Source organism: Cladophialophora immunda (assembly GCF_000835495.1).
Source record: "Cladophialophora immunda strain CBS 83496 unplaced genomic scaffold supercont1.5, whole genome shotgun sequence".
In the NCBI taxonomy this organism is placed as follows: Eukaryota; Fungi; Ascomycota; class Eurotiomycetes; order Chaetothyriales; family Herpotrichiellaceae; genus Cladophialophora; species Cladophialophora immunda.
In genome coordinates this window covers 1934112-1951201 of record NW_015622545.1, presented here as the reverse complement: position 1 = coordinate 1951201, position 17090 = coordinate 1934112, and the positions used below count along the sequence as shown (strand labels likewise).

General features: G+C 54.0%; 6 protein-coding genes and 1 non-coding gene across 7 annotated transcripts; 2 read left to right on the top strand and 5 right to left on the bottom strand.

The window, feature by feature from the left end:
* Positions 1–2617: 2617 nt before the first annotated feature.
* On the bottom strand, positions 2618–3870 carry PV07_08895 (uncharacterized protein; the record flags this gene model as incomplete). The annotated part of the gene is made up of 4 exons (XM_016396099.1): positions 2618–3104; positions 3160–3196; positions 3266–3568; positions 3680–3870. The coding sequence occupies 4 exons, from the start codon at positions 3868–3870 to the stop codon at positions 2904–2906; spliced, it is 732 nt and encodes a 243-aa protein (XP_016245955.1). The 3' UTR covers positions 2618–2903.
* Positions 3871–4166: 296 nt separating this feature from the next.
* Positions 4167–6197, bottom strand: PV07_08894 (uncharacterized protein; the record flags this gene model as incomplete). Its single annotated transcript, XM_016396098.1, has 2 exons — positions 4167–6014; positions 6141–6197. 2 exons carry the CDS (start codon positions 6195–6197, stop codon positions 4167–4169), a joined length of 1905 nt encoding a protein of 634 aa, XP_016245954.1.
* A 1130-nt stretch (positions 6198–7327) lies between these two features.
* Positions 7328–7420, top strand: PV07_08893. The gene has a single exon. It is a non-coding gene; the product is annotated as a tRNA-Asp (tRNA).
* An 850-nt stretch (positions 7421–8270) lies between these two features.
* On the bottom strand, positions 8271–9439 carry PV07_08892 (uncharacterized protein; the record flags this gene model as incomplete). Its single annotated transcript, XM_016396097.1, has 2 exons — positions 8271–9374; positions 9434–9439. The coding sequence occupies 2 exons, from the start codon at positions 9437–9439 to the stop codon at positions 8271–8273; spliced, it is 1110 nt and encodes a 369-aa protein (XP_016245953.1).
* A 1290-nt stretch (positions 9440–10729) lies between these two features.
* On the bottom strand, positions 10730–11449 carry PV07_08891 (uncharacterized protein; the record flags this gene model as incomplete). The annotated part of the gene is made up of 4 exons (XM_016396096.1): positions 10730–11043; positions 11158–11275; positions 11353–11386; positions 11439–11449. 4 exons carry the CDS (start codon positions 11447–11449, stop codon positions 10730–10732), a joined length of 477 nt encoding a protein of 158 aa, XP_016245952.1.
* Positions 11450–12864: 1415 nt separating this feature from the next.
* PV07_08890 (uncharacterized protein) lies at positions 12865–15694 on the top strand. Its single transcript, XM_016396095.1, has one exon. It carries the CDS (start codon positions 13006–13008, stop codon positions 15256–15258), a length of 2253 nt encoding a protein of 750 aa, XP_016245951.1. The 5' UTR covers positions 12865–13005; the 3' UTR covers positions 15259–15694.
* PV07_08889 (uncharacterized protein) lies at positions 15607–16662 on the bottom strand (the record flags this gene model as incomplete). Its single annotated transcript, XM_016396094.1, has 1 exon — positions 15607–16662. One exon carries the CDS (start codon positions 16660–16662, stop codon positions 15607–15609), a length of 1056 nt encoding a protein of 351 aa, XP_016245950.1.
* Positions 16663–17090: the final 428 nt, after the last annotated feature.

Here is a 17090-nt window from a genome sequence, read left to right as displayed (position 1 = left end):
GCCGCCATCGTCATCTGTAAACAACGTGCATCTTAAAGACTGATTGATGTCTGTGAGACTGTGAGGTCACGCCAAGCGGAGCGCCACGCCACACGGCCACACCTGAACGTCGAGACTGGCTTTCATCAAGAGCCCTTCGTGTGTTGTCTGCTATGGATGTATCTATCTGAGTACCCCTTTTTGAGCGAGTCGCTTTGCCGGTTCCTCTAGAGGTCACCTGTCGCCCCTCGCACGGGCGTCGATCTCGCCAGCATCAACTCCATGTGCGAGTCACAGTGCGACTCGCACCCTCGAACTCTATGCCCGGCGAACACGCCATGGCGGCCAGATCTGGCTTCATGAAAAGCCTCCATCGTCGCACATCGCGTCACGGAGGTGCGGATGTGGCTGATCGGCCTCGCGAAGAATTGCCATCGATGCTTTTTGTGCGACAGGACAAGGCTGCGCAGGAGTTTCAGCCGCCGACGTCTTAAGCAGGATGGAGAAGAACCCGTGGCGCATAAAGAGGCCATTGAGGCCCAACTCAACACCCTGTTGCGTCGACAACTGAAGCTCGACAGAGCCCTGTCCGCGACCATCATCACTATATCGCCACCATGGCCCTCCTCGACGAGCTGCTATCATATCTGGCACAGCACTGGCACTACCTGAGCCTTCTTGCCCCGTTGTTCCTCCTTGCGAGGCTCCTCTTCAACAAATATGGCCACGGGCTCAATTCTATCCCTGGCCCATTCCTCGCCGGCTTTACTGACCTGTGGCGCTTCGGCACCACCGTGGCGGCAACACCTCACCAGGTCCAAATCGATCTGCACCGCAGGCTGAAATCGTCGCTGGTGCGCATCGGACCGCGCACCGTCTCCGTGTCTGATCCTGCTCTGATCCCGACCATCTACGGCCTCAACTCCGGCTTCACAAAGACAAAGTTCTACACCCTGCACATGCTCTCCTACAAAGGCCAGTTTACACCGAGTCTGTTCACCACTCTGGACGAAGGATACCATGCCAAGTTCAAACGACCCATCGCCAACGCGTACAGCATGTCCACCATGGTTGAATTCGAGCCCCTGGTGGATTCCACGAGCCGCTTGTTCATGTCGCGACTGGATGAGTTTGCGGCATCTGGTGCGCCCTTCAGCTTCGGGACATGGTTGCAGATGTATGCATTTGACGTTATGTAAGGAGATACCCCCGCACCCCCCAGCCAATTTGCACTGCAGGTTCCTATGCAGGGGCCAAAAAAGCTGACGTGAAGCAGTGGGGAGGTCGTCTTCAGCAAGAAGCTGGGGTTCCTGGAAACCCGATCGGACGTCGATGGCATCATCGCCGACATACGCACCAAGGTCTTTCTGGGAGGCAGTGTCGGCCAGATCCCCGAGGTCGACCGGTATTTGACCAAGAACCCTCTTTTCCTCGCGTGGGTCCCCACCCATCCGGTCGTCAAGTTCACCGTGGAGCGCATGCAAGAGCGGATTGCGGCCAGGTCCAACAAGGCGGGAGCAAAAGGGGGCGGTGCAGAGGCGAAGAAGCGCGACTTCCTGTCCCGGTGCTTCGAGGCGCAAGAAAAGTACCCGGACCTGGTGACGGATCGGATCATCCGGATGTACAACATCGACAACGTGCTGGCGGGCAGCGACACGACCTCGATCAGCCTCCGCGCCATCTTCTACTACCTCATGAAGGCCCCGGCCAGCATGGCTCGAGTGCTGGCCGAGATCGATACAGCCAACGCTGCAGGCCGGCTGAGCGAGTTCGTCACCTGGAAAGAGTCGAGCGCCCTCCCGTACCTCCAGGCCTGCATCAAGGAAGCCCTGCGCATGCACCCGGCCGTGGGCCTGCTGCTGGAGCGGCACGTGCCCAAGGGCGGCATCACACTCGCCGGCCACTTCCTCCCCGAGGGCACCATCGTCGGCATCAATCCGTGGGTGGCGGCGCGCAACAAGGCCGTCTACGGGCCCGACGCGGACGTCTTCCGCCCCGAACGCTGGCTCGAGGCGTCTGCGGCGCAGCTGCTCGAGATGGACCGCGCCAACCTGACCTTTGGCCACGGGGCGAGGTCCTGCATCGGCAAGAACATCTCCATGTTGGAGATCGCCAAGCTGGTGCCGCAGTTGCTCCGGCACTACGACTTCTCCTTCCTGACGCCGGAGCAGGAGTGGAAAGTGGTGGGAGGCTGGTTCGTGCTCCAAGACAACTTCCACGTGCGTGTCAAGCGTCGAGAAACGAAGGCTTACTCAGTAGCCATTGGTGAGGATGGGCAGTAGCACACGAGAGGGTGCTGATGAAGACGTCGCAAGAGTCGATCATGGCTGGAAAACCAGGCGGACCAAATCAAATGCTGCCCTAACCCAATTTGGTAGGTTACCCACGTGACACTGCCACTGCCGCTACCGCAGGCGCGTTGTCGCGTACCCACTGGAGTACTCCGTAGATTCCTTAGTTACGCAGATAATCAATCAATCAACCCAATGATTGATTAACTTAGTGTTGAAGCAACAATTTTGGCTCTGTGACATGGTTAGCACCAGCCCCTTGTGTACAAGGCTGAACCCAGCTATGCCGTAAAGGAGGTCTACAAGGCTGAGAAAGAGATGTGGGAAACAAGTAGACGCGTTCTCAGGTCAAATTGTCATTTGCTCATGGCCAGCCCAGCCCAGCTCAGCCCGTTTGTGGTTTTGGGCTTTTTGATTTCTGTGAAGCAATGGAAGTACTTTTTTGGAGGGGGTTTTCCTGTTCTCCTTTTTTCCCTCAATAGTACCCAAGCCGACAACTCCTTTTCGTGTGAACCGAGGTACCATGCATTCCTGAACTGCCTTGGGGTATCGTAGAATCAATAAAAGCAAGGCTTTCCCTTTTCCTCATCAGATCTAGCGCAGCCTCCAGCTGTAGCGTCGAACGACTGTTTGTCAAGCCATGTTGGCCAACATGTGATGGCGTCCCGCCGCGCAGTCGAGAATGTCTTGAAGGACGTCGACAGAGATGAAGATTTCGTGCTGGTCGAGGCCCTCGAACGTCCTAGAAGGACGTTGGAATGCGAAGTCCTCTAGGGACAAGCGCAAGCCGAACTGGGTGTCAACGATCCTCTCGCCAGACTCGTCATAAAGCTTCTAATCGAAGGGTTAGCGGTCGGATATGACAACACTGTTTCAAATGGTCACTTACGATTTCGTCGCGTCGCAGGCGTGTGCCGACACCCCCCCTTTCACCGACTTCGCGTCTCCAAACCCACTAGGTTGCTGATGTCTTGATGTGTGAGTTGTCATCATACCAAAATCCAAACTTGAGTCCAAACACCACGTTGAGATCACCTTGCAACTTTTGGTGGTATTCCTCAGCAAGACTGCGTAGATCCTTGTCGGTTTGAGAGAGTGCGAGTTCCCCTATCACGGCCGGATGTTTCCGAGAGAAATGCTCAAAGCCAAGATCGGGACACCGTTCTGATCTGGAGTACTCGACCGTGTGCCCAGGGGAAGAATCGAGACGATTGATGAATACTCTGGTATTGCCATCGCGGGATGCTATTTCTTCAAGTTGCTGCGTGATCTCGTAGTACAGGTTTCCCTGCACAAGGCTGTGTGCTTTTGAGACGGGCATTCGAAAAATCAAGGTTTCCTTCGCCGCGTCGTAGTCGTACCGTCACAGCCAGTTAGCGTTTGACAAATGCAAATGTAGAGGGGCTTACCTGGGCTTTTCATCCTTGTCCAAGTCTAACTGTTTGAGACGCTCAAAGTCAGCAAAGCACAACGGAAATTCACTCCAGTAGGATCCTTTGTAGACCAGTGGGATGTAAGCGACGACCGCTTGGAGCTCTGGAGAAAGAGGACTCTCATCATATCCCCCCGTAGTCTCCGAAATAGCAGTAGACGTGCTCATTGTGGCGGTGTTTGTAAGGTGAGTTAAGCCTCATCTTGGTCGACGCGCGATATTGGGCGTTATATAGTTAATATACTACGGTGACGTACAAAATATTGATGTGCACATTCATACGGCGGTGCAAATGCGCAGCCACGTCCGGTGCATCACGACCATATTGTGAAGGACCAAGTCGCGTGGTTTCACATTGCTGTGAAGTCTCAGCAACAGAATCAGTCATTCGCTGTGGAGTTTGTGGCAATTCGGACTCACAATGAAGGCTTCCCTGGACCTTATCCGAAGCCCTCGCTCTTGAATTATAGGTCAAATATCTCGCCATACCCGACCCCTACGCCAGCCCGTCTCGCCTCGACCAGATCTAGCCGCCAACCCGCCCACTGCTTCAACCCCCTTTTGACTTCTCTCACATGCTCCACCATCTTCCTGGCCTCTTCCTCCTTTTGTGCCCGCGCAAATGCGTGCTCATCGAAGGCTTCGTCGTCGTCGTCGAATTCCTGCAGCAGAGAATCGTTGCGTGGCCGATTCTGCTGGCTACCGGGAGAGGTGGTGCTCGCGCGGAATGCTGCAAGGCCCGAATTCAGCACCTGCGCAAAGTTAGAGTGACGAGGCTGCTGCTGGTTCGCAAAGCTCCTTCGTCGACTGCTGGCGTTGCCGGGGCCTGAAAGATCCACCTCGTCGAAGTCCTCGGCGCCTGGATCCAAAGAAGTTCGCGATCCGACATCGTCTCCACGAGGCTGCATCTGTACCCTCTTGTCCCTCCACACGCCGCGCTGGAGATCAAAGACTTGCCCTTCCAGTTCGCGAATTCTTCGTTCGAGTTTCTGTCTCTCTTCGTCCTCCAATTCGTCCAGCCCTTCTCCTCCCCCATCACCACTCATCACGCGCTTATGCTTCTCCCTCAATTGGTTATTTTCACTTTCGGCTTTTTCGATCTTCATCCGGAGAGCTGGGACTTCTCGGGCGGTGGCCTCAGCCGTGGCCAACTTGGTCGCATGCCTTGCCTCAGCCTCACGGTGGAGTTTGTTCATCACCTCAATCTTCTTCTCCAGCTGTTCGGCTTTCTTCACGACCTCGTCCCTGTGCGCAGCAGTTTCTTGCAATTCTCTCTCCAGAGTCCGGATCTTCATTTCCTTGCTTGTGCGCTCCGTCGAGTCAACGACAGCTTTCTCACTCGCCTTGGACAGCGCCTTCTTCGCATCTGACAAGTCACTCTCCAACGCCTTCACCTTTGCTTCTGTCGACGACAACGACGATTGCAGCCCTGCGATTTGCTCTCCGTGCGCCTCGCAACCTTGGGTCTGGCTCGATAGCTGGCCCCTGAGTCTCGAGATCTCGAGCTGCATGTCCGCAATGGTGGAATCTTTCCTCTCCAGTTCGGCCTGTAACATGGCCACATCCTCCCCCGCAGCACTCTCCCTCCTGCTAACTGTCGCAGTGGTTAAGCTTGTGCGTCTGCGAAGAGCCTCGATCTCGGCTCTCAGCCGCCGAATCTCCTCCTCGGCCTCTCCATTTGCTTGCTTCTCGGCATTTTCCTCCCTCACCTCCTCCAGCTCTTCTTCCAGCTTGCGCCATCTCCTCTCGTGGGCTTCTGCTTCCTTTGCCAACCGTTTGTTCTCCCTCTCCAGCTCTTCCACCTTCAAGAGGGAATTCCCACTTATCATAGCTGGGCTTAACGGCCCACTATCCCGGAAACTGGTGCTGCGGATTTTGCTTTGGAGGCTGATGCTCGGTTGGCGGGCGCCATGGCGAGGACTGGTGCCCTTTGCGGACGAAGGCTGGTCTTGATCGGCAGAAGGGGGAGAGACCGTTGCTGGAGAAAGAACCGTTTCGGGCGGGGGAGAGTTGGCACTTGCTGCTTGAATTGCAGCATTGAAGGCCTCTTCGTCTGCATCTGCGTCTGCATCTGCCAGATTGGCGGCGGATTTATCGACGTGTTGTTCTTCTGTCGCGGCCTGCGCAGCTTCGGTGTCGGAGACGTCGTCGACTTTAGTTGTAGCCTTCTCTTGCGCATCGGCATCGGCTTCTCCTTCTGTCCCGTCCCCAACCCGCTCGTCCCCCTTTTTTGAACCGGTTTTCGCAGCTGTTGTCGATTTCTCTCCGGTGCCGGCGGCCGCGGCCTTCTTCTTCTTTTGCAACTGGGCGACCTATGTCCGTCGCGGGAAGTTAGTGGAAGGCTCAACTGCAACGGGGTCCAGACAGGAGGAATTGTGTCAGATACTAGACACGACTGGGTATTCCTGTCGCCCTAACGTTGAATCAGAGCCTCTTACCCTCTTTTTCGCCGCCGCCAACTTCTCGGCTTTCTCCTTGTCTTCTTTCTCGCCCATAGCGAATCGGTCTATAGACTGCGGCGGCTCTGCGCAAGGCTCGCGTTGATTCGCGGGGGGTACAGATGTTTCACCAGTGGTGTGGGCAAATAGAATAGGTGAAGGTCAGCGGGGCCACGGATCAATCCACAGGGGAGGGAGGATCGAAATGTGTTGTCTGCAGTGCAGTGAGAGCGAGGATAGGGCGAGAAGACGTGGTCTGAACACGAGTGCTCGCGTTGGTGGGACCAGCATATGCCAAAGTCATGCAGTAGGTGTGCTGAGCCCCCGGAGCTGCGCCTATTGGCATTTGCAGATCTCGGAGTCGGGTCAATGATAAACCGGAACCGTACTTCCAAAAGTCCTCTGTATACTAGCTAGTAAGGCAGCGACAAGGACTGCCGACACGGTTCAATAAAACCCTGGAAGGCTCTACACATGAAAGGAAAGTCATATATTGGTTTCCTGCAGCTCGCGGCGGAAAAGTTCGCGGACACGCGCGAAAGCCCTGACTCGAACTATACGAGCAACAAGTCCAAGGCGAGTCCAAAGCGCGTTTAGGAGCGTGAATAGAAGATATGCAGATGTGTCTATCAAGAAGCAGTATCTGTAGAGGGGCGTGTCGATCACCGGCACATTGCTCGGATGGTGGCTGATGCATGAAAGAATCACCCGCGCAGAGACTACAGGAGGGACACCTTTGATGCCTAGATTGTTTGTGGGTGTCGATACTCTCGCCGAAGACAGAGCCGAGATGATGTGAACCCCTTCCAGGTAGGCAGAGCACCTCTTAGTCTTCGGACCATACCCTTCGTATTCCTCAGCATTTGTAGCATGGGAGAGACCACAACATGGCGAAGACGAACGGATATCTTCTTACCAGGGCACTGTCGTAAACCTCTCGGAAATACAAATACAAATAACAACGGTGTTCACTGTTCCCGGTAGGGTGTGTAAGCTTGGGCTAATAGTGACGGCGAAGTACGGCTATCTAGTGAGGGCTTGTCCACACTCACTGGGTGTTTTTAGGGCATAACCACTCCAAAATCTCACTTATCCACAAGAAAGCAAAAAATAACGATATATTTTGCAATGACAAAAATTACGTCATAAATCTCACAGGAGTAGCAGTACCAGCAGCATCTCATCCCTCCTCGATGGTCTAGTGGTCATGATTTCCGCTTGTCATCAACCGATCTTGATTGCGAGCGCGGGAGACCAGGGTTCGATTCCCTGTCGGGGAGTTTTTTTTTCCTTTCTTTTGGGGGAGGGCTTGTTTTCGGGGCGACTGTGCGGAAAATTAAGAGGGAGGAGATTGGAGACCCAACTTGGCAAGGAAGACTGGGCCACAAGGGGTTGGGGCCTTGAGTTCGCGAGCGAAGGGGGGGGGGGGGACTGCCGCAAGGATGACGACGACGAAGCCACACACAGCTCCCAATGCTATGAGAAGATACATGAGGCATACCATGCAAAACCCTGGTTTTCCTAAACGCAGCTCGCTCTCAATGCCATATTGCAGGCGCGGATGCGTGCAAGGCAGAGCTCGTCCTGGTCGTAGACACGAAGGTCCTCAAAAGGTAGTATACTGGAAAGGAGTCACTGCAATGCACAAGCTTGCACGTCGACCGAGAACGTCCTTCTTCAACTGGAGCGTTTGCCAAAAGGTGCCATATAGTATGTACGTTCCAATCTGATTTCAGATCTCCAAGCACTAATGCCAGGCCTCCCCCATCATCCGCAGCCGGTCACACTCCGATCACAAAGACCATTCATACCAGACTCGTTCCTTTCCCAAACTTCCATGACGCCTAGAGAACAAAAAATCATCAAGCCATCCCAGCATCGAGATTGAGGCAAGCTTCCGTCAACGGCCGCTCCCACCGGCCTTGCCGAAAACGCCCATGCTTCCATCAGGTATCGTTATTAGTACAACACAGCCAAACGTGACGCCCCGAACAAAAGCACACCACCCCCCCTCAAAATCTGATTCATAAAATGGCGGCAATCTCATCCTTCATCAAAATGGCGTAGAAAGTGTTGGTGATCTCTGAGTTGAGCGAAGAGGTGATGCGACGCAAAAGAGGACAAGCTCCTTTACACTTCCATAGGTCCCACCACCTCTTCGCTCACTCCCCGCGCCGTGCTTTTGCTCTGGCTTCTCAAACTTCGTACCTCTTCGTCACTAAGCAGGTAATTGTCATGCTCGTCGACAACCGGTCTCGTGGGTGGCGGGAAGTCTTCCTCGTCAGATTGAAATCCGCGGTCTTTCGATGGCTGCTTGCCCTCGGAAACAGGAGCACCCATGGGCTTGTCGTCTTTCTCAACCGACATCACCGCCATATCGGCATCTTCCTCTGCTTCGTCGTCGTGCTCGGCGATTTCGACATCATCTCGATCACCAAGCCAGTATTTGGCTCGCTTGTGTGCGCCGAGGTCGGGAGTGATCCACCCATCCACCTCCTCATCGGCAAAACGCTTAGACCTGATAGGCGTCCTCAATGCATCGATGGTAGGGACTGCCAGAACACTAATGCCTCGCAGGTACAGGTAACAAACACGCTTCCTCGCTTTGTTGAAGAAGAAATAGTTCATCGACCAAATCGATCCTTCATCGTCATCTTCAAAAGGATCAAAATCCTCCGGGGCGTAGCGATATACGGCGCAGTCACGTAGACTCATTTGTTGGTCAATCAGCCTCCACATTGCCGGGCCCCATTGCGGCTGAGTGGAGGTAGGACCGGCGGAATCTCTCAGGTAGGTATTGACGGGCCGTGAACGGAGATTGTACATGGTCGTGTCGACGGTGTTCATGACGTGCCGTAGGCTCTTTTCTCGTTTGAAATCGGTGGGCCGCAGGACGTGCGAAAAGTCGTAGTGAGGGTGACTGGCGTTCAGTGTGGCTATGAGATATGCATAGGTCCTCCGCGAGCTGATCATTCCCAGATTCCCAAAAGGACTGCTTCGACTCAGATTCAGGCTCGAGGCCGCCACGTGCGCCTGGGGCGGGGAAAGCGACTGTGAGAATTGGAGATTCGACTTATATTGCGCTTCGAGGCCATTTTCAATGTTCTTGTATAGTTTCTTGTCTCCCCCGGCTGCCTTGGTGGTGTAGAGGTCGCATCCCCCTACGACATGGAGATCCGGGGTGGAAAAGTTGAGCGCGGAGGTGACCGTGTCAAGGTCGCGATTTGGCATAAACTAGATTAATGCGTTAGAACCAGTCAAAATCTGACGATGACGCGAACGGATCTGCTTACCTTCATTGTGCTGGTATTGGGGCGGGCCGAGTCAGATTCAGGGCATCGCACTGCGCGGACGTAGAACAGAGGATGTCGTAGTTTCAATGCAGGACAGATGCTTCGCGGTGCCCTCTGAGCGCTGTGCGCTACACGATGGATTCGCGGCTCCGACGCAAATGATGATAGCTGAAGAGGATGGTTGACCTGAGCCGGCTATGCGATCGCGAACAAAGAGATAACCAGGGCTGGCTGCAGAGGCAGCTCTCGGCGATTCGGATAGCTAGACGATGGACGTCTAGCAGGTCGCAGAACAGGAGCGTGATTCCATGATAACTCGCAGAAAGCTGATGGATGACGGAGTGACGGAGAGGTAGAGCAGGATGTGAGGTGGGAAGATGGACGACGTTGCGAAGCCGGGCGGAGAAACAACATGGGGAGTTCGAGGCCTAAACTCCTCCTGGGGCGGTGCAGTCACGTGCACCCCGCAAAACAGCCAATAGGCGGGTCCCGCCTCGCACATGCGCAGCAGCGAACGACGACAATGGATTTCGGACTTTGTACTCACGGCAATCCAAATCGAATCAAGCACTGGACGAAAGCGATGAGGTCAATGGCAGCTTTGGAGGTGGAAGAAGTGGGAGGACGCGTGGAAATCGCAGCGACATGTGGTCCGAGGCTCACTGTTTGCGTTAGCAGGCCGAGGAGACATGGTGTAGCTTAACTCTGTGCACGCTCAATTGTCTTATAGCCTGGTTCGCCGCGTAATGTACATGACATGTTTCCGCCGCATGGAGTGGCAGAAGCAGAGACCTTGTTTGCAAGGTCCATGTGTCCTTCCCTGGGTATCTTCCTTCGTGAAACGCCATCTCATAATTCCTGGGGGGTGACCCAGGGCATCGCGGCAGTGCCGATCAAATCAATCCGCCTCTCTTCAGTGCCTCCTCGGTGATCTGTAAAATAATGACTTGTCAATCATGGCGTCTTTTCATGACGTGCTCTCATGATTCGGAAGTACACGCGACAAATGCGTCGAGGCCGGATCAGATGCAATATCGGCACCTCACAGAAGATCGGCACCTGAAGACATGCCACCGAACAGCACAGTGGCCGTCGGCATCATGTTCTACATGATTTTGGTGACTTCTTCTTCGACCTGGTTCGACAGACGACACATGGAATTAGCCTCAACAACTACAACAGGATCCCGAGATGAGAGCATACCGCCGCAGCAGGAAAGGCGCAGATGGGGTGTCGCTTGCCGCAAGAAATTATGGTCCCGTGCGATAGCTCATCCAGCCCAGTGTGTGGCGGTCCTCAGAGGGGTGCATGTGAGGAATTATCAACGTTGCTTACCTCCATATCTTCGAGACTATCCTCTTGACTGATGCACCTCAGCACATTTTTCTTGCTGCTTTCTTGCATCTCTCCCGCCAGGAGGAGCTCGTCCAGAATAAAGTAGGCCTTTTGGAAATTAAAAATGATGTCCAGTTCACACACGTTCCCATAGTATTTATCCATCTGTTCGACGTAGCGATGAACAATCTCGAGGGTGATCAGCTCGTTATCCGTGGAGTCACAGCCGGCGATGAAGAAGAGAGAGGCATAGCGACGATAGACAATTTTGGTGTCTGAAGGATGGAGCATGGAAGTCAGCCTGAGGTTGAGAAGACGAGGACAAGGAGCACATGAAGAGTGAAGGAGCAGAGAATGAAGCAGACGGGCTGAGAATGGGGAATCCGCACCCTTGTACTCGAGAAAATTGCACATTCGAGTCCGCCGAGCGAGAACCAGCTGAGAGACATCTTTGATGATTTTGGCCTTCTCTTTTGGGGACAGAGTGGTGAACCATTTTGCCAGTCTCTGGGGGAAATCAACAGACTGAAGTCAGCGAAACGAACCATGGTGGGCAACTGCTTTGGACAGGATGATGTGCCTACCACTTTGCCCTGGCGGGAAAGCAAGATGAGATATCTATCATGCGTCAGTATGCTGGATTCCATGCAAGTCTAGTGTTGGTTCTCACTTGATAGCCATCTTGCCTGTCCACAAGTCACAAGCTGGACAGACAAAGGTGGCAGCGCAGGATGGAAAATGTTCCAAGTCGGGGGCCGGGAAAGATTGCCCGCCATTAGTCGTTTGGGAGGCCACGGTGCTCTGCGGCTGCGGTTTCTTGGCAGGCTGTACTCCCAACCGTCACCACTGCCGAGCCGCACGTTACCATGCTTGATCTAATAATCAAAGTACTCCGTAGATACAAGCTGGTCCTACATTGTGTTCAGTGGCCAAGAAGCAAGCAGATCCGCAGACCAGGAAAGAACCATATTAGGCATTTTTGTTGTAGCTTTTATTTCCACGAGGACTAAGTGTTGAATGTTCCATGAGCGATACTTGGCCGCACGTAGCTACGATAGAATCTCGAGTTGCATGGCCAATGCGAGCTGCCGAAAATATTTGATCAATACCATAATGGGACCTTTAATATCATAGTCTCGATGCCACGGTTGTGAAGATGATGCTAATGGGCGATCTCATGGGCCGCACACAACAAACATCTTGAACAGGCAATTGGCCAGTCGGGGTTCTCGAAAGCGGCGATATTATAAGCGAGATTTTGATTCCGGATCGAGGGAAGAGGATATTTAATTAACCACTATCATCTACCAGGAAAAAAAAAAGGAAAAGAAGAAACAGGCCAAAAAAAGAGGATGATGAACCCCACCTGATTTGACTGTGATCTACTGTCAGCAGGTTGAAGACAAGTCTCAGGTAGTGATATGCATACACAGATAACCTTTCTTGAAAGGAGTCAGTAGATGTCAGACCGCAATGACCTCCATTTAACATACCGATACCAAGCACTGGAGTCGAACGCTTCGCAATCATCAGTATATTTTTCATGTGACCGTCATTCGTTGTACATACCGCTACCGTTGCTATTTTGACGTGTCAGTAGAATTCACGACAATCTTGAGAACTCTAGGCACCTACCGCCAGGGGTCCAAGATTAAACCACCCTAATCCCAGCGTGCGCCAGGATTTTAGAGGCATGATTGTTGGCAAATCTTGGACACAAAAATCCATAAAATAGAAATTCTTTATGGTGGATCTGCACTCTGATCACGACCAATAATGCAATCCGCCAAGCCGCTTTCCGTTGTCGGTGTCACCAATAATAACGACATCAAACCCCCTGTCACCGGTTGGTAGACCACCCAATACCTGTTGCATTAATCGCCTTTCGAAGTCCTATCTACCAATCTGATTCATCTTGCGATCTTTAAAAGCTGCATTGTTCACAATACGATGAGCCTTGCGAGAACGGTTTCACGAGCTAGCCCACGTAGCTGACGCGTCTTTGTGGCAGTCCGGCTCACATGCTAGATCCTCAGCCGCGGGAAGAATGAAGATCAAACATATCTCGAAAGAATCTCTCGAGTTGACAATGTCGTGTGAAGGCAGCTGTTCAGCGCGCTGGCCCATATTGGCCGTCGGAGAGCTCGACAACAGTCCTCGTCGCCAGAGAACTATTCCATCCCACACTGTCTCAACAAAGTCCCCAAGCCGGCTGTTGGCTCTTCTGCACAAAGCCCATGGCAGATACCTCCAACATTACACTTGGAGATGCATCTAAACTGCTATGCGTAAATTGTCGTCGCTCAAGGCATGTTGTGGGTGTCTGTCCGGAGCCTCTCGGTCAACGATTTCAGAATCAAAACTGGGCGTACTCTTCTGAGCGCATAGAGCTGCTTGCAAGAACACGGTACAACCTCGACGCAGATTTATGCCGGCGATGCTCAGCACTGGACGTGTTGGCTATGTTTGAGGGCACGCTGGCCTGGAACGAGCCTCTCTATCCAATTCCCGCTTCTGTGTACTCGAAAAGTCCACATCACCGGAATCTGGGCCGCGTCGAGAACGTCGAGTTTGACGAAGATTGTCCACTTAGTGTCGGTCTTTTTGCACTGACACCTCGCCCCCACTCGCTCGACCAAGAAGTCCATCTCATTATCGACTGGACTATCCACCGGCTCGAACGACTCGTTGAGGTTGGAGCTCACCAGGAGCATTTGTTTGATAAGTGCCTCATCGCTGATCTCGCCTTTCCAGCAGAGGATCTGGCAATCGATGAGCATGAAGGAGATGCCTTGACTATCCTTCGTGATCCTGCAAATGGTCTACCGCTTGGAGGCCTGCTTGTTGACTCGGATCATGTTGATTTGGACCTGGTCAGAAGCTACATGCAGACATGCGCCAGTCATCACGCTTTGTCTTGTAAACCCAAAATACCTGGACAACTTGGCAACTTCTCACTAATTGACATCGAAGCCCGGAAATTGATAGCCTATCCATCATCACCCTGCGATTACTTGGCCTTGAGCTATGTCTGGGGTCCTGTCCGGGTCCCCAAGATGAACGCCGATGGAACGATACCCATCCTACCCGCTACGATCGAGGATGCACTTAGTCTAACTGCTATGCTCGGCAAACGTTACTTGTGGGTTGACAGCATTTGCATCGACCAAACCGATGAGGAGGAGAAGAAGCGACAGATTCCTTTTATGGCTGATATTTACCGTGGCGCCTACGCGACTATCCTCTTACTCTGCGGCTCTTCTGCCGATGATGGATTGACAAGAGTTGGATCCCGGAGGGCACCTCAACCACAACTATCATTCCATGTCGATAAACAACGGCTTGTTGGTCTTATGCCCACCTTGTCAAGGCAAATTGCTTACACCGTATGGGGAACACCAGCTTGGACCTTGCAGGAAGCACTCCTGTCTCCGCGGTGCATCTACATCACTGATCATCAAGCCTATTTCGAATGCAACGCGATGCAATGCAGTGAGTCAATTGATGTAACGAGGTCATGGATCCACAACTCCGCGAGAGACCTCGAAACAATGCGGGACAACCGCGAAGGCAGCAAACACGGCCACGGCACCCTTCGCAACACCACTCTCGGGCTTGGACGGCCTCAGGATCCGATGATGGCCTACGGAACGCTGATTGCTCTGTACTCGTACCGCTTCATGACCTACCAATCAGACGCCATCAATGCCTTTGCTGCCATTCTTCAGCACCTCACCGAGTTCGTCTTCGACCACGGGTTTTACTATGGTCTTCCTGAAGACGACCTCAACTGGTCATTGCTATGGTGCGGGCAGGACCAGCTGCAGCGACGGCCTGGCTTTCCGGCCTGGTCCTGGGCCGGCTGGGAGGGGGCCATCCATCCGGGCTGGCCATCCGAGGTCAGCGGTCCCACGCAGCCATTCTGGACCCATTTCCACGCGTGGAAACTCCACGACGGTCTCCCAAAGCTTGCATTTCCTCACCACACGAAAATGTCGCAAGAGAATGTTTTCACCGTCGAAACCGCCTTCGATATGGACCCCGTCCCGGTGCTGGACCATGATCTGCTCCAGCAAGCCTTGGCCTCCGATCACCGGGACAGCTGTCTGCTCCTCGACTGCATGGTCTGGCGAACCAGTATTGAACTCCTAGATCACGTTCCGGGTTATGACTACGGACCTTTCCGTTATTTTGCGATCCGATTGAACCGTGTGAGACGCTTGGTTCGAGCACCGGTGCCGTGGACGTCGTCGACAGATGTCGGCCGACACGTGCCAGGAAGTGGAGAGCCTGCGACTTTCATTCTCACCGGCCGTGACACCTGTTATATCGAAGGGACGACTTGGGTGGTACACCACTTCCTGCACGCCAACATCACGAGCGATCGAGAGGCGGTGAGGCGGGGTGTCATGCATTTGCTGGTGCCTAAGAGTCGGCCTCGGGCTCTTGACGGCGTGGTCGTGCGGCGCATGAGTCTCGTGCTTATCTGACTCTGTTCTGAGCGCCAAGGGAATGCTCAAACCCAGCTTGTCGCACGAACTTCACAAGAAGTCTAGTCGCGCCTTCAAGGGAAAAGAGGGCAGTGAAGGGGGCGTGGTAGGGAAGGCACTTTTACAACCTTTTTTAAGCGATCACTCACTCTGTGACGAGACGATCGGGAACTAAAGTCTCAACCTACAAAATGAGACATACTGGCTAACTGACATGGCGACTTAGCTCATGAGCGGTAGTGATACATCATACCAGTCGATCTATCATCGAATTGGACCACAAATTCCCAAAGGAAAGGTTTTCTGAAGGGGTTTACCCAATTCTTTTTAACCATGGCTGGCTGGATATTAACCCTGGGGCCTTTTTCTACTGAGACCCTCTCCATCTCTATCGTTTCTGCCCACACACAATGTATCTGCGAAACCCCGTTTAGCAGGCGGCATGGAAATCAAAGCGCGCAGGAAAAACACTGACCGATTGTAATAAGGGTGATAGTCCAGGGCGCAGAGCTCGGCGCGGAGCAAGCGCATCACCGCGTCTGTCTTGTGGGGAGGCCAGCCGTACGCCTCGCGAAACAGGCGCAGGCCGATCGACCAGGACAGGGAGGCCAGGTTCTTGTGCTCGACCTCGCCGACCGCGCGCAGCTGAGGATCGGTCGGCCACGCGGTCACGGGCAGCGGGAGCGTCGAGGTCTGGACGGCGCCGAACCCGGCGTCGTGGAAGTACTGCGCGAAGTGGAGGGGGCAGTCGAGCGACATGCCGAGGTTCGTCGAGGCGTCGCGCAGCCGCTCGACGACGTAGCGGAGGAACGACGTGTCCAGGACGCTGCCGTCGTCGCACTGCACGGCCAGGTGGGTGCAGGAGATCTCGAACCAGCCCCCCGGCTTCAGGCAGCGCTTGACCTGGTCGAAGAGATGGGGCCAGTCGCGGATCATCAGGATGGGCTCGCGCAGGTGGATGATGTCGAACGTGTCGTCCGCCTGGTCCCAGAAGCACTCCATGTCCTGGATCTCGAAGTTGCAGTTCGGCGGCACGAGGGACGGCTGCACCGGCGCAATGTCGATGCCCGTCACGATGGCGCTGGGGAAACAGTCGGCGACGTCGATGGCCCACTCCCCAAAGCCCGTGCCCAGGTCGAGAATCCGTTGCGGCGGATACGCGATCGGGACGTGCAATAGTCCCTCAGACACGCGGTAGTGCTCATGCTGGCGCGCCATTCTCTCCTGCTCGCCGTGGTCGACGGGCAGGCCGTACCAATGGATCCCGTAGTTCGGATACTGGCGGCCGTTTTCCTCAACCAGCTGGAAAATGTCCGACGTGCTGGACACTGTGCTGGCCGTGCGGCTGTGGACTTCGATGGCCTCGTCGACGAAATCCGGCGGTGGTTCCGAAATGGCCTGCATTGGGCCAGCGGGTCATTTGAGGACCTGAAAGATCAGCGAGGCGCCTCTTCAATGTTGTCCTGCGCAGTGACTTGACTGGTTTTGGGGAGAAGCGTGGGATTGAGGACCGCTGTCTCCTCCAGGCATTCACCTTGAGATCTGCGTCTCCAAGGATGCGGGCTCAAGATGCTGTGTTGATTTTCGTGACTTCACTAATTAACTCTCAGCCTTTCCGGCGATGGAATTTGGGAAATGGGAGAAATTTCCCTTGCACCACTCTCAAGCATGTCTGATATTATTGTCACTCGGTTGGAGGGAGGAGGAATGTGGCCGGCCGCGCAAGGCTGGCAGAAGCAATATATATGGACGTCATTGGAATGGGAATAGACAGAGTGGTAATATCTTGGGTGCCTCGTTATCGTCAAGACTTGCCCCCCTTGCCGGACGAA

What these genes read in the sequence shown, in the direction of transcription:
- PV07_08890 (XM_016396095.1), top strand. Translation starts at nt 13,006, where the DNA reads ATGGCAGATACCTCCAACATTACACTTGGAGATGCATCTAAACTGCTA.